The sequence below is a fragment of the Idiotropiscis lumnitzeri genome, chromosome 12 (genome assembly GCF_059441095.1).
Source record: "Idiotropiscis lumnitzeri isolate Australia: NSW breed Sydney's pygmy pipehorse chromosome 12, RoL_Ilum_1.0, whole genome shotgun sequence".
NCBI lineage: Eukaryota > Metazoa > Chordata > Actinopteri > Syngnathiformes > Syngnathidae > Idiotropiscis > Idiotropiscis lumnitzeri.
The window spans coordinates 15,254,897-15,270,475 of record NC_142402.1 but is presented as its reverse complement, the minus strand read 5'-3'; the positions used below and the strand labels follow the sequence as shown (position 1 = coordinate 15,270,475).

The window sequence follows — 15,579 nt, the reverse complement described above, 5'->3', positions numbered from 1 at the left end:
GACATACCCACCGGCTGTACTGCACGAGTAAGCTTCAGAATAAGACATGTTGAGGAGCAACACGAAAAGTAAAGTTCAACCAGGAAATCATTTCAAGCAACGCCGGGCAATCTCATTTGACGCTCGACTTCACTTCCAAAATATCACAAATGGATTTTAGTCCAGCACCTTCTCTGACTCTCGCCAGCATTTGAGGATGAAGATGTGAGCGTAGATGTCCTCCACACAGATCCAGCTGGACAGAGAGAGCGATGTGTCAGTCCACACCCAGTCCATCACGGCACGCAGCTCTGTCAGGAATGGAACCATACGGAACCTGCAAACAACACTGGTTTGTTTGTTTTCAGTTTTTTTGGGGATGATTCTTGCACGTGCAGAGTGACTTTCCTACCCTTGAAAGAGGAAGAGGTTGACGTAATTGTAGCTCTTGGTGAGGAAGTTCCCTAACACGCGGGTGGGATAACCGCAGCGGATCTGATAGGCTGACAAGCCAAAGTAGATGCACTTGACAAAATACCACATCTGAGCCACGTTGTTCTTGTTGAAACGCCTTGGCGGAAAGAAGAAAGGACGCAAAATTAACGAATGATATTTGATGTTGACACTCTCAGCAGATGCGTTCTTACTTCTCGGTGACTCCCGGCAGGATGAAGAACATCCAAAAGTGGATGCCGAAGACCAGGAAGACCTGGAAGATGACCTTGCCCATGACAGATTTGCGCAGGTAGAGGGCTCGGTCCACTACCATGGTGCCAAACTGGATGAGGACCATCACCAAGAAAGGTCCAGGGACTTGATCCTCTGACAGAGATGAAGTGATGTCCGCTGCCGAGTGTTTCTACAAAACAACAGACATACCGCAGGGTGGGAATTGGAATTTTCCAATAGGGCAAAAAGTGTCATTGCATGACAATTTAAGGGGTGAGCTTTATGCTGAAAATCTCAAAGTTTAAAGGTGACACCTACACCAAAAGCCCAGAAGCCAAAGACAATGATGATGAAGTCGACCGTATCAGCGAGGAACATGAGCACGTAAACGTCGGTCACGGCACTGTACTCGGGATGGATGAGGTCGTAGAAGAACTGACGCATGGGCACGTAGATCTCCATGAACCTGAAACGCACCCGCAGAGGTATGATCAAATGCTTTGCATCCAAAATCCAGAGAAGTCTGGTTTAAAATGACAGCGCGTTGTACTTCTTGACAGTGAAGGCTTTGGCCTTGAAGAGCTGCTCCCTCAGCTTCTCCAGGATCATCTGCTTTCTACTCTTGTGATGCACGCTGGCTTCGCTGCCGTCCTTGTGGCTGCTGCTGCGGGAGGTGACACTTCCTGCGGAGACAATCGAGTCAGGAGCAAGGCTTCAAATACAAAAGCCAAGAACAAAAAGATCATCTCACCCCGCTTGGCTCGGGCAGACGAGTGCAGGGATTTGTGTGAGACGTGCGAGCCCCCACTCGAGCTCGTGCGCCGTCGGTAGGTGGGCTGTTGCGGGTGGTGCAGCTGCACGTGGTCCGAGTCCACGGAGGTGCCGAAGTCGATGGAGCGTAAGGTGTTGGTGGAGCCCCGCCGTCCCCGTGCCCCCGTGGAGGCATTGGTGGTGCCAACGGAGGCGGGTTCCGAGTCCCTCTCGCTTTCGTCTCTACGGCTCCCCTCATCCTCCGACTCGCTCTGACGGGACGCCTCCCTCTTCTCCTTGGGGTTATCCTCATCCCACAGGCCGTGGCACTATGACGACAACATGGTCGGATTTAATTCCAAAATCATTATGAATGAGAATAGCAGTTGTGCAAGGCTACCTTCCTAACTTTAAAACACGAATGCACTCTCGTCATGTTGGCTGGATAAATCTAACCTGGTCATGTTAGTTAAAACTAACACAAACTCTGTAAAATCAATACGAAAGGGAATAGAAAAACCCGTATGTCGGGTCACTCGTATCTCCAGACACCACTGTACTGTATCTACATGAGAGTCGTCTGTTTGTAAAATAGAGGTGAGCTGAGGTCAACTGGCTTTTACCTTGAGGATGGACCTGTGGAAGAAGAGCGCCAGAAGTTGGACCAGATCATAGTGGACGTAACCATCCTTTTTCTCCACACCGATGATGTTGGGCGGGTGGTACGGGTTGTCCTTCTGTAACTTGTTCTGGTTGAAAGGGAAGAAGCCGAACTGGAAGAAGTATTTGATGACGATGGTGACCTGAGAAGTAAAGAGACAAACAGTCACTGAAGGTCATGCTCATTCATTCTGTTTAGTTGTTAAACTTTCGTTGTTCGTTGCTAAATGCCCGATTGGCATTAAATATTCATTTGCTTAAATAGAATCTTTTTATTTAAAAAAACTGTTTAAATGCCTTAGAAAGGGCGTTTTGCACCGATGTTCGCCACCAATCAAAACGGCTCCTCTCATTCCCTTTAAATGCAGATTTTCATTGACATGGCAAACGATAGTGATATGTTTGAGTCCTGTGGCAGGACGAGCCACACAAAGTACGCTGATAAGGAAATGCAAGCAGACCTCCTCAAGCAGATATGAGGTTGGCTACACAGTTGGGAGGTATCAGATCTGTGAAGTGGGCACTTGGGGACTGCTTTCAACCATGGCCATATGTGACCATGTGTGACCCACTCTCATGGGGATGATTTGAATAATATATGTAAAGATAATGTTTTTTTATCCCTAGAATATTTATTAACAACCAGATGATGACTGTATTACATGTATTTAAAGGACAAGCATGTTTGCTTTATTTGGTACCTCGGTGTAGACGATGGCGGTCATCCAGTAGCGCTTGCTGGGCCGCGGTACTGACAACATGGCCCACAGGAAGATGGTGACGGGCAGCACCAGCGTGGCAAAGTTGGCCGACACCATGTGGTTGACGATGATGACCAGGAAGCAAACCATCTCGGAGTGCGCCACAAGCATGTTGTACAAGGCGTAGCACAGCTGGAGAATCAGCGGCTGACTCTGGTAGAACTTCTCTGACTGGTCCAGCTCCTCGTCGTAGAACATCCTGGCGAAAGATGGAGCAAAAGTGGTTCACCAGCTTCCTCTGGGGACTGTGCTAGGTCCATTGCTATTGCTACAGCTGTGTGCATGAGCACATGCATTTTAAGTCATGTTTAAAATATTTTGAAGTCATGTTTAAATTTTTTTAAACCAGTCTAAGCCCGAGTGGTTTTGATTTTGCGTCTTACTTGTTGAGCAGCAGCTCGCTGGCGGTCAGCTCCGTGGTCATGGAAGGCAACATGATGTCGGACCTGCTGTCCGAGCGGCTGTCTGAAGTCATGAGCAAGCGTCGCCGCCTCCTGTCCACGTCGCTGTCGTCGTCACTCATCTCCAGACGGTCAAAGCTGACCGCCTTGCTGTAGCTCGGCGGCACGTCGCCGTCCGACGTCTTTGAGGCGTCCGTGTCATTGGTGCACAAAAGATCCCCGGCATGCGGAGAGTCCCGCTGACATCCTCCACCTCCATCCTCGCTCTCACTGATGCTCTCTTGAAGCTGATTAGAGGGCCCTTCATCTTGGTTGAAAGACCCCCAGATGACACTCCTCTCCTCAGCTTCAACTTCCTGTCCATCATCGCAGAGAACACTCTGCTCCTCACATTCTACTTCCTGCGCTTCTTGCACTTCTTCCTTGTCTTCCTCGGCTTCCTGGGGATCCGCCTCGGACCGCTCGCAGGCTCCGCCCTCGTCCTCAGGCTCCTCCAGGTCCTGGGATTTCTCTGAAACATGACGCCCTTCCTCACGATGATCCCGCTCATCCTCCACTTCTTCTTCTATGGTTTCCGTGGTGCCCTGTCTGGAGGACATATTTCATGAGATTTGATAAGGCCGTAATGCTTAAATTGATTTGAAAAGAAAAGCCAGGCAGTGCTCAAGAAGACAATAGAACTAAACCAAAGAATTAAGATAAAAAATAAAAAAAAAAGGTCATTACAGTATTTTCAAATTCATTTAAAGCTTCTCTAGTTCATTTTAAAAACAGGTTAAAGCATCAGCCGATTTCTTTTTAAACCAGATTAAATATTACACTGTTGATATGCAAATCAGTTAAAAGATTGTCTAGATCACTTTGAAATCAGGCAAAGGTTTTTCTGGATTCATTTTTAAAGCATTAAAAATCTGGTCCAGATCATATTTGAAGCAGTTTAATGCTGGTCAGCCAAGTCACATTAAAACCAATTCAACTTAATCCAGTTCAAATGTTGTTGTCCAATTACTCAAAATCTTTTAGAAACCAATTCAAAGATCATCAAATTCATTTTCAAATCAGTTTCAAATTAATTTTAAGTCATTTTAAAACCAGTTCAGTTGAAAGTTTGTTTCGATTTTTCAAATTGGCTCGTCCAGTTAATTTGGAAACTTTAAAGAGCTTCGTTTGATTCGTGTTCAATTCATTTCAAAACCAGTTTAAAGCTCGACCAATTCAATTTAAAAATGACTCCTTGGCACAAGTGAATAAAATCTGATGGAATGGAACACATGCATATGACAAGATGGATGGAATTGTGTGTGTCGTCTCCGAGGCAGGTTGCACCTGGACACGAAGCTGCTACCGCTTTCCACGGATGAGTTGGACACATCCATGCTGTACATCTTGCGCAGTTTGGGCCGCGCCCGCTCGCTGGTTTTGGGGATGCACTCGGGCATCCCGTCCAGGTCCTCCAGCGTCGACTGGCGGGAAAACAGCGTGGTTGCTTCGGTGTAGGCGCTGAGATGCGGCGACGGAGGTGGTGGGTGGAAGAAGCGGGATGAGATGGAGTGTTAGCACTGAGTGATATGGTTTCAAAATGATGCCACAATATTTTGGTGCTCGAAAATCTGCAGCCCTCGCAACTTCTTTTTCACGACCACCCATCCGCCTACTACCTAGTTCCAATTGGGGCTCGCTTAGGTGAATTTTCTACTATGAGCCCAGAATTATGTCTAAATAGGGTGCCTAACCAGCTAATTTCATGTTGGACTTCTGAATTTTGAATCACTCGTGGTCATTTTATATGACTTGTCTTTTGTCTGGTGCTTGGGCCATAAAGAAAGAAAAAATGAGATGAGTGCAGTTGAATCAAATGAAGAGTGTGATGAAGGTATCATTTGGCTGGCTGCCAGGATGGCCGAGTGGTCTAAGGCGCCGCGTTCAGGACCCAGTCTCCCCAGGAGGCCTGGGTTCGAATCTCGAATTTCCCCATTGTGGGACTAATAAAGGCAATATTATTATTATTATTATTGCAATATTATTTCGCATACCTCGATATGCTGTCCCTGGAGGCCGTGGAGCCCTGGCTCTCCATCGGGTAGCCTCTCCTCCGCCGCCGCCGGACCCTCGTCGAGCCCCCCGCCGACCCATCCTCACTGAGCAGGTCCATGCTGGCCTGCCTCGACATGTTGAGCCGCATGGCCTTCTGGTAGTACACGTGAATGCTCTCCCTGGACGGCACGTTGCCCTGGTGAAAGTTGAGAGTGGCGTGAGAGTCAATAGACAAGATTTGCACAACGAGATCGGATGCAGAGTAAAAGATGCTTGAGAGCAGCACATGTTGATTTTGCACAGTACACGATGGAGTACATGATACAGCACAGAATGCTTGAGCACATTTTTTTTTTTTACCTTCTTGACCTCCCTGGTAAGCATGCAGCGCTCAATGCGCAGCACGGTGGAAATGTCGATGTACTCCCGGCACACTTCGTTCATCCAGCGGGTGAAGCTGTCCACGGTGGTCTGCAGCAACACCCACGTGAACTTGATGATGTTGAACACACGCTTGAAGATGTTGTCTGCACATGGTTCCACCAGTTAAGCGAGGATACGAGGAGCAGGAGGAGGAAAAGAATGAGAAGAAGCCAACCTGGACCGGAGTTGTCGTCTTGTTCTTGGCTGTCGGACAGATCGTCCATCTCGATGTCCACCTGCGCTTCTGCAGCACACAGAGAGGAATTTCAGTTGGGAGCTTTAACGTGTTTAATTCCAAACCAGTTCAGAGCTCACCTAGTTCATTTTAATACTCGCCAAGATCATTTCAAAAACAGTTCAAAGTCCATCCTTAGCATTTCAAAACCAATTCAAAGCACATTAGGTTCATTTGAATCCCAATTTGAAGCTTGTCCAATTTATTTTAAAACCAGTTCAAAGCTTGTCCAGTTCCCGTAAAACACATTTCAAGTACACCAAGGTTCTTTTGAAACCAGTGTAAAGGTCATCAAGTTCAATTAAATACTAGTCCAAATTATGTCAAGTTTAGAACTCATCCAGTTTGTTTAAAACCAGTTAAAAAAAAGCTCATACAGATCTTTTAAAAAGCAGATAAAAGTTCATCAGGTTCATTAAAAATAGTTAGGAATTTGACAGATTCCGTTTAAAAGCAGTTTTAATATGGTCTGGTTCACTTATAAAAATATTTTACAGCTTTTCCCACTATGCCCCGCCCCCTCATTTACCCTGCTTTTTGTTGTTCTTGCGTCGGCCGCCCTTGGTGTATTTCTTCCAGAACTTGCGTTTCTCCTTGGCTCTTGCCTTCAGGGCTGCTTTGGGGTCTTTGATCCACGTGTGGTAGAGGAACTGCAGTGAAATGTAAGCGGTAAGATGACAAGAACAAAAGAAGGCTGCGCGAGCTACAAGCGACCGGTAAAAAAAGAGTAAACAGGCGACATGCATTCAAAAGGTTACAACATTTCACGACCAATCCGTGCAACTTACCCATTAAGTCACACTACGACAACAATCACGACAAGCAAAAGGTCACAATTGTTCTCACGATCACAATTTCATATCAGCTTCATGGCGTCGCAGCAAAACACTCAAAATGGACGCCGGAGGCACTTTGTGGTCATGCACAAATGGGAGACAGCCGGTCGTTTACCTTTCCTGCCTTCACTACATACTGAAGCACAGTTTTAGGAAGCTTTATGACTGACTTGGGCAAAGCCAGAACGGCCGACACAAACTTCCCAATTGCTCGCTACAGGTGAGGGAAGACACAGGGGGAGGGAGAGGGGATACATGAAGTTGAGATAGGGATAAAGGTGGACACCGGACACCGGTTGTGGGAGGACAGGTCAGGACATAGATGGAGGGTCCAAAACCCACGAGGCAAAACGATACAGGTGGGAAGACCAAAGAGGTGAAGAAAGAACACAGTTGGAGAAGACACAGTTGCGAAGAGGACACGAGGGGGTGAGAAGACAACAGTAACGCGACAGGCGGATAAGATGAGGAGAAAGAATACAGATCAGTAGAAGGCAAAGGCAGAGAGAGTGAGCATAGGTTGAGAGAAAACAATAGGTGAGAGGGTGACACAGGACGACACAGATGGCGAAGGACAACAGATCGGACAAAGGGGTAAGATACAGGTGGATCGAATGCGGTGAAAGGACACCAATGGCAAGCGGACAGAGGGAACAGCGCAGGTGGATAGAAAAGAAAGGATAGAGGTGGAGAAAGAGGCAGAAAAGACGAGAGTTGGAGAAGACAGAGGTGGGACAGAGACAAGTGGGAGAAGACACATCAAGGTGGGGGGAGTATAAATGAAGGGTAACCATGGAGAGCACATAGATGGAGAGAGAAAGTGGAGGGAAGACACGGGTGGTGAGGGTTAGTAGAGAATCACATATCAGGGTTTTAATTAAAGCAGACATGTTGGGTTATGAATCAGATTCATATGTAGGCTAAAAAAAAGTCAATGGGAGCACCTGGAAGGCAGACCTCCTGGGCGGCTCCTCGTCTTTCAAGTAGTCATCCTCCTCCTCTTCTTCGCTGTCGGTTTCAAACAAGTAATACTCGCCGCTTCTAACCACTGACAGGGACAGCACAAAGTTTACTTTGGAGGCGCACAATAACAAGGACATTCGAAAGGAAGGAAAAGACACTGAATCGAACATGACGAGCACAAAGCGCTGATGTGATGTGCGTTTGTCATTTGAGTCGGCAGCAGAGTTTAAAGTGACAAGGCTGACTTGTGTCCTTGAACAGAAGTGCAATCGAATGGCTGGGCGGGAGGTGTAAAGGGGGTGGGGGGGGTGCTGGGGAACGGGGGTGGCAAAATTGGAAGCGGTGGGTGGGGCTGCAATAGCCGACATGATCCATATAACCAAACAGGTCACCAGCCTTTTATAGAACAAAAAAAGGGAAAAGAAACCCTTGCACTCGCACCTTCATACCAGACATGTAACAGAATTTGGCAGTTTCCTGTTTTGCCCACATCCCACGTCACCATAAAGAGACGCGAGATTTACTTATGACATTTATCAGCAAGTATGTTAATTAACAAACCAAACGGCCACCATCAAAAGCTAAACGGACACAATAAACCTGCCATGTTTATTTTATTTTATTATTAAATGTATACAAAGTACAGTTTTTTAGATAACTAGATGTTTTGGATCACTGCACCCGTTTGGCCCCGATGCAAGCGGGTTGTAACTGCCAGAAAGAATAGGGTTGAGAATTAGGATTATTCACCGCACTCCATTTGAGAAGGTCACGATAATGCACCAAAGGTCATTTGGCATCGGCCAAAAGAAAGTAGAAGTAAAAGAAGTACAAGTAGAAGAAGTAGAAGTGTCACAGCAAGACCTGCACCAGAATTTGATAGTTTGTAATTTGGGCCTGGCACTAGCTCGCGAAAAACTGATGAGGAAATCGGGAAAGACTTTTTTCTGCAAGTGTGTTAATTAATTATCCAAAACGGCCACAATCAAAACTTGGCTTTATGTATTAATAAAACGAACTGCCTTGTTTATTTTTTTAATTTCTTTTTTTTTATTTTTAGGAAATACTGTTCCACTATAGAGTTGCAGGTGGTCCATTACAAAGTGGATGCCAAGAACCACACATGGCAAGATTTTATTTTCTCCGGATCACTGGCCCACTTGGGCCCCGATGTAAGTTGACTGTAACAGCCAGATCTGCACCAGAATTTGATGGTTTCTTATTTGACCCTTGTACTACCTTGCTACAAAGTGACAAAAAAATCTTTTAGATTGTTTCTTTTCTTGTTAACCATCCAAACGACCATCACAACAACTCAACTTAACAAAGATTTAAAAGCTGGTGACGTCCGTTGGTCTTGAACATGTCTGCGGGCAAAGAATGAAACCTTTTGAGGCGGGAAGGACTTCATATCTTTGCATGAAAACACTATAAAAAGTGAGTGATTCCCCACCGCGGGCTCTTCAGGCGTTCAAAACTAAAGCACAACTTCCGGCTGTTAGTCCTTTTCTCGTTTGCCTCCTTCTTTTCGTGTCTATTTAAGGCAATGTTGCAGCACTATGAACACACGTAGTAGATCTCCTTAAGTGCCTCTTCAGCAACAGTCAAGCAGCGCCCTTAAATAGAGACAGAAAAGGACTAAATAAAACCGGAGGACGACGGCCGGTGCCTCTGGCGCCCTCGGACGGAGTGGGAATCCTCGGCGGCGTTCTGGTCGAGGACACAAGGGCCAATGGGAGCGAAGGAATGAGCAAAAGAGGGGGAGGGGTCAACCTACTGGAAGCATGGTCAACCCACGGCCTCCACCAGTGCTTTTTTTTGGTCTTGGCTTTGGCTCGCTGCGCTCCTAAAATTTAACAAATGACATCAGTGCAACACGACACAAAGTAAAAGATCAAAGGAACAGTGGCAACGTTAGCTTAGCATCATCAACACGGGCACGGGGGCGGGCCGTCGCCATACCCTCGTCCTCCTCGTCAGGAGGGGGCGGGGCAAGGATCTGTCCGTCCACAGACTCCTGCACCATGCTCAGCATCCTCTCCTTGCCACGCTTGAACTTCTGCTGCCGCACCTTAATGCGCTCCATCCTGTTCAGACGGACACAGGTAAGGTGAGTACCGCTAGTACATGGACTTTGTGTAGCGCGATACACTCCTTATATGATTATATTTTTAATGAGGCACCTAAGAGGCTAATACAATCCCATAAAATAAACAGAACACATAAAAAAATATATATAATGCATCTAATACTTAACGATAAAAATAACAGTTTATTTATTTTATTTTATTTATTTAATTTTTAAAAGCAACTAAAACAACACAATCACCAACAAAACAGAAACACAACCACAAAAAATTTGAATATGAAAACCAAATTAAAATAAAGTGCAAATTAATAAAACAAATACCATTAGACTTATTTGAATTAAGATAATTGTATTGTATGACACAAATAAAAATACTAAAAAAAAAATCAAACAAAAATTGTAATGTAAAATAATACAAAAATCAGACGAATAAATCAAATAAAAACATCTCACTGTCGCTTCAGCTGCTCCACAGATTTACGCTCCTCCTCCAAGCGTGCCCGCACCGCCTTCACGATGGTGGCCTGGAAAAGCTCCGCCCCCCTGGACCACAGCACACGCAACAACAGTGAGAAGGCCATCTGGCTCTCTGATCAGTACAAGGCGAAGCCCCGCGTACCTGGAAGCTAAGATCTGCGAGGCCCTGATGTCCGCCACCACATGCAGGAAGTAGTAGCTCATGAAGACGCGCCGCTGCAGCAGCAGGAAGGCGAAGCAGATGCTGTCCCAGATGATGCCCGCCTCATCGCTGGGCAGCTCACACCGCTGGTCCACATCTGCTCGGAGCATACATGTCAGTAGGACAATTGTTGTGTGTGTGTGTGGTTGTGAGAGTGTCTTACTGAGATGTTCCTGGTTGGTGTTGATATTGTATTCCTTGATGGTGCACGCCAGGCTGAAGAGCTGGATAAGCCAGCACTTGTTGGGGATCAGAGAGTTGATGTAGCCACAAGCAAGGATCTGGAAACAACAGGAATGTATAAGTGGATGAATTCATGCTTTGCAATTCAAACAATCTCTCTCTCTCTCTCTGATTCCTATTCATTAATTTCATTATTTTGTATTCTTTGGGGATTTTTTTTCATGATATTATGACCTATAAGGGTGACAAATTGAAAAACAGAAAAAAAAGCCGTTTTGGGCTTTCTTGCAGTTTTCCATTACGTCATCTATATTTTTCAAGTTATGTCAAAAAAAGTGGAGGTAATTATATCCAAGTGAGAGAGGAGAGCTGCTTCCTGTTGTTAAACAAAGTACGTCTACTTACAGACAAAATGTTCTTCATAGTGATGACAAAGATGTTGTAGGCAATGAGGAAGTCCCAATAGTGGAGAATCTTCTTGATGGGCTTGAGCAGGAGTTCGCCGCCGAAGAGCAGGAAGTAGAAACACGCTACCAGGTAGCCCATGCAGAACACGCTGATGCGCGTGGTGCCCGTGATGAAGATGATTGTCAGCACGAACCAGAAGAGATAGCTGAACATGATCACCTTCAGCATGTCCAAGTACGACCTGCAGGGAACAGTTGAGAGAGAATGACCATGCAGAATAAAAAGGGTTCCTGCTTTTTGTATGAGGGGGGGGAATTCTCATTTGAGAGGGGAAAATGAGTTTAATCAGACTCAGCATTTTGGACCAACTGGAGAGATTTGAGGGAGGGCTTGTTGTCTCCAAATTAAAGTGCATTAGAGCAATCCGTGTTAGCAGAGATTAACTCATGTTTTAGCGTTTCAAAGGAGGTAAAGAAAACCTTTGCCAGGTGCCTGAGGTGATAGAAGCTAGACTTAACTACCGCACTGATTTGCCCATCCGAAACTTAAAACCCAAGTGGTTTCACAAAGTTTACAAAGGAGCACAAGTTAACAGAGAGTAATTAACAAGGGCCACTGGGGCCAAAATAAATGAAATTAACATTGTTCAAGTTTTGAATTGTTGCGCATGATTTCCTTGTGTCACTTTGATACACTGGACGTAAACTTGAACTTCAAAGCGCACACACCCTTCTGTCGTATGAAGCAGGGCACGTCTACATCTCGGCAAAATGCAACCGCATGCGTGGCAGCTTCCATTACACGTGATGGATGCGGTGAAAACATAGGAAGCAGCGTTCATTTGACGGCCTGTTTGGGGATGATCAATCGCCGCCTTGATGGGTGAAAATACCTTTTCCGTACTTGAAAGCTATTTATTGAGTTAGAGCACAAAGGGGGGAAAGTGCCTAAGTAGCACAGTGACCAACAGAGTGTTTTTTCAGATTATGGATTTCTACCCTCACCCCACCCCCACCAGGGATCCGTAATTTGATCCTGGAGGGGGAAACGGCGATGGAATAAGTGCAGAGTGGCCGTGGCGTGCTCTCGACCTCGCCGAGAGGTCTTGTTGATGGACGCAGAGTGCGTTAATAAAAGACGTGTCCACTTTGTGCGGCAAAACACGGCAATATGAAGCACATGCGATCAATGACTGCGGACGACTAAGGATGCCGAACACGCCAGTTGCCGGCCTGTACCTCAAAAGCCTCCTACTGCCTCGTGTGACCTCAACCATCCATACGCACCGGACCCTAAACATTGGAAATTCTAAGTGGACACGACAAGTGGCTGCAAGAAAATCAAAATGGCTCATTCAGCCTTCCTGAGTCAAGGCACGCCTCACAGGTAGCGGCATACGAAGCGAGCAGCGAACGGCGTACCTGCAGTGGATGAAGTCGGGGACGGGATTGTGTACGCTGAAGGAAGACGCATCCAAGTCCCTGCAGATCTCCACGTTGTCTCCGGCCATGATGCGCACAGCCGCCTTGTTCTCGTCGTCAAACACTTGCCTCTGCATGGAGGCGCACAGCAGCAGCATGAAGTCGTCTGGAGAAAAGAGGCCCATGCTCGCTTTAACCGGCTTGGAAATGTGGCGGGAGGGATGTTGGCGGGGGGGAACGTGTCAGGACGTACAGATGAGGAAGGACGGGTTGGGCCTGGAGAGGAAATCGGGAACGTAGAGCCACTTGACCACGTTGGAGTCGGTCGTGGAACTTGGGAATCGCCAGGGATAGTCTGAAAATTGGAAACATGCAAATATATATCAACGCAGCTCGCACAGTTTCAGATTTTTCCATTTATATTACTACTTATATTGGATTAAAAAATAAAATTCTTAGAATTCAATTCACATTCAGACAGAAATATTTTTTTACATTAAAAATATTCTAATTATTTTAGTTATTAATATTTCAATATATTTATCAACAGGTAATTTGAAAGAAGTGATAAATACATTTTCTATAAAATGTTAAACATTTTAAATAACATACAGAGGACCCCAATATTCACGACGGAGAGGGACTGGGCCGGCATGCGAATATAAAAAAAAATGTGCATATAATTGATGCCATTTCAAATGCATTTGGGGGAAAACATGGATACATTTCATCCATCCATCCATCATCTGTGCCGCTTCTCCTCATTAGGGTCGCGGGGGGTGCTGAAGCCTATCCCAGCTATCTTCGGGCAGTAGGCGGGGGACACCCTGAACTGGTTGCCAACCAATTGCAGGGCACACAGAGACGAACAACCATCCACGCTCACACTCATACCTAGGGGCAATTTAGAGTGTTCAATCGGCCTACAATGCATGTTTTTGGAATGTGGGAGGAAACCGTGGTACCCGGAGGAAACCCACGCAAGCACGGGGGAGATCATGCAAACTCCACACAGGATGGCCGGAGCTGGGATCGAACCCACGCCCGATGCTGTCTCTCACTGTGAGGCCATCGTGCTAACCAGTCGGCCGGCGTATACATTTCAGATCTGCAGAAAAATCACTGATAAACCTCTAACATTAATTTTCCATGCAAAGAAAAAAATGGGGGTTAATGAGCCCAAAACCACGCCCCTCCCCCCAAAAAAAGCCTAAAATATATTACGCATTTGTATTTATTTAATTCTACATACTGTGTTTTATCACAGCAGCACATTGGAAAACATGTGACAGGTATAAAATTCTCTACTTCATTATTTAACTTTTTAAAATATTTTCACATAAAAATACTTGCACTATATGTAATAATAAGATTTAAATTGAATAAAAAATTATTTCATAAAAAGGTGTTATTTTGAATTAATAAACACATGTAATAGATTTTTTTTTTTTTATTATTGATGGTTCTTAAAATTATGTTGTAAAGAAAAAGCTCTTGGGCGGAAACAAATAAATTGGGCAGGGACGCCGTTTGCAGACCTTTACAGGCCGCCGGAGGGATCCCGATGCAGACGAAGTACTGGAAGGTGAGCATGCAGGCCATGAAGCCGCAGTATTTGGGCCAGATCTCGGCAATGGCCTTCCTGCGGCGCCGGTACATGACAGTGACGAGGGCGAAGGCGTGCAGCATGGCGTAGAAGTCCATACGCTGGCCGATCACGTTTACGCCCAGCAGCAAGCAAGTCTGCGGAGGGACAGAAAGAAAGCGGGAGGTTTTCATTTACTCACGTGGCAACGTGTTAGCGGGACGTGAACTCGAAAACCAAAGCTACCTCTAGTCCGAACTTGTAGAAGAAGTAGTTGATGAAGTATTTGATGAAGCACACAATGCCCACATCCAGGTGTTGGCGTGTGATGTCGTGGAAGATGATGCGAGAGGCGGGAGGGGACAGCTTGTTCCTCAGACGGAAGTACAACTGGTGGCGGTAGATGGTCACCTCGAATGCCAGCAGAGCCAGGATCAGGAGGTTGTGCTGCACTCGTGCGCACGCACATGCATACACACGCACACGCACACACACACGCGCAAACGCACAAGCAAACAAAACACCAGTATCGTCCTTTGTCAATTAGTTAGATTTTATTATTGTTTTGATTCGTTTTTATTCATAATTATATTTTATTTTTTTGTATTTTTTGATTATTTTATTTAAAGATTTCTATTTTTTTAGAATGATACTTTATTCAAATGTTATGTGCATATTTGCATCTTTTTTACAATAGTCCTGAAAATATTTTGTTTAACAATTTATTTTCTAATCCAACCCCCATTTTTGTGAAAAATACTTTTTATTTTCCCATCCACCAATCCAACCATTTTTTTTTTGTACCGTTTATTCATTACCCATCTGAAAGCAGGTCTAAGTTGTGGCGCAGGTGGTTTAATGTCATTTTGATGTGTTTGACTGAAGTGCAGGCAAATGGGCTTTTCCATCTATTAAGGCACTCAAAGCGCTTTACCCTGATGTCGAATCTGCCTACTGATGACATACTATCAGGAGCAACTGGGGGTTCAGTATGTTGCTCAAGGATATTTCAAGATGGTCACAATGGCCAGGGATCAAACCCACAACCTTGGGAAACGATCACTCTACTATTGAGCCACGCTGCCCCCAAACAGATTTTCCCCTGAAATATGTGGTGGATGTCATTGTATTTCACTCATATGATAATGGACTGCTTTGAACTCTTTAAATCTTTGAACAAATCAATTAATTGAACATATTATTACCTGCATCTTTATTGGGGGTGAACTACTGACACGGACATGAATGATCGGGTTGGAAGGTGGTCGCCAAGTTCACCTTGGCCAACTTCATGTCATCCACTCGTAGAGGTCTGCCTGCAGTTCCTTAAAAACGTATTTTGTGTACATCTATCTTCTGCATGTACTCTAGCGAGCCTATTTCTGCTTCTGCCATGTCAAAACTAAGCGCCTCTCCTGCGCTGACTTTAATAGGGATTGGGGGAGCCGTTTTCATAGACTGGTAAGGAAGACGGCTGCGTTCATCCCCACAACGGCGCACTGG

The 15,579-nt window shown here is 45.5% G+C and overlaps 1 protein-coding gene across 4 annotated transcripts in view; it reads right to left on the bottom strand.

The window, feature by feature from the left end:
* piezo2b (piezo-type mechanosensitive ion channel component 2b) overlaps positions 1-15,579 on the bottom strand; it is a 51,902-nt gene that overhangs the window by 3,969 nt on the left and 32,354 nt on the right. For 3 of the 4 annotated variants that reach the window (XM_088311087.1, XM_088311088.1, XM_088311089.1), the window contains 25 exons: positions 14,323-14,523; positions 14,030-14,234; positions 12,745-12,846; positions 12,492-12,657; positions 11,068-11,311; positions 10,643-10,760; positions 10,420-10,576; positions 10,254-10,343; positions 9,674-9,798; positions 9,489-9,557; positions 7,693-7,796; positions 6,442-6,562; positions 5,853-5,921; positions 5,615-5,781; positions 5,254-5,450; positions 4,547-4,720; positions 3,203-3,808; positions 2,760-3,018; positions 2,022-2,201; positions 1,400-1,727; positions 1,199-1,331; positions 967-1,114; positions 627-838; positions 392-550; positions 169-316 (listed from right to left, as the gene is read on the bottom strand). In XM_088311087.1, coding sequence (XP_088167213.1) covers positions 169-316; positions 392-550; positions 627-838; positions 967-1,114; positions 1,199-1,331; positions 1,400-1,727; positions 2,022-2,201; positions 2,760-3,018; positions 3,203-3,808; positions 4,547-4,720; positions 5,254-5,450; positions 5,615-5,781; positions 5,853-5,921; positions 6,442-6,562; positions 7,693-7,796; positions 9,489-9,557; positions 9,674-9,798; positions 10,254-10,343; positions 10,420-10,576; positions 10,643-10,760; positions 11,068-11,311; positions 12,492-12,657; positions 12,745-12,846; positions 14,030-14,234; positions 14,323-14,523 — 4,482 coding nt within the window. Of the gene's footprint in view, positions 1-168; positions 317-391; positions 551-626; positions 839-966; positions 1,115-1,198; positions 1,332-1,399; positions 1,728-2,021; positions 2,202-2,759; positions 3,019-3,202; positions 3,809-4,546; positions 4,721-5,253; positions 5,451-5,614; positions 5,782-5,852; positions 5,922-6,441; positions 6,563-6,863; positions 6,963-7,692; positions 7,797-9,488; positions 9,558-9,673; positions 9,799-10,253; positions 10,344-10,419; positions 10,577-10,642; positions 10,761-11,067; positions 11,312-12,491; positions 12,658-12,744; positions 12,847-14,029; positions 14,235-14,322; positions 14,524-15,579 lie in introns of all 4 variants that reach the window. The other variant, XM_088311090.1, reaches the window with a different exon arrangement.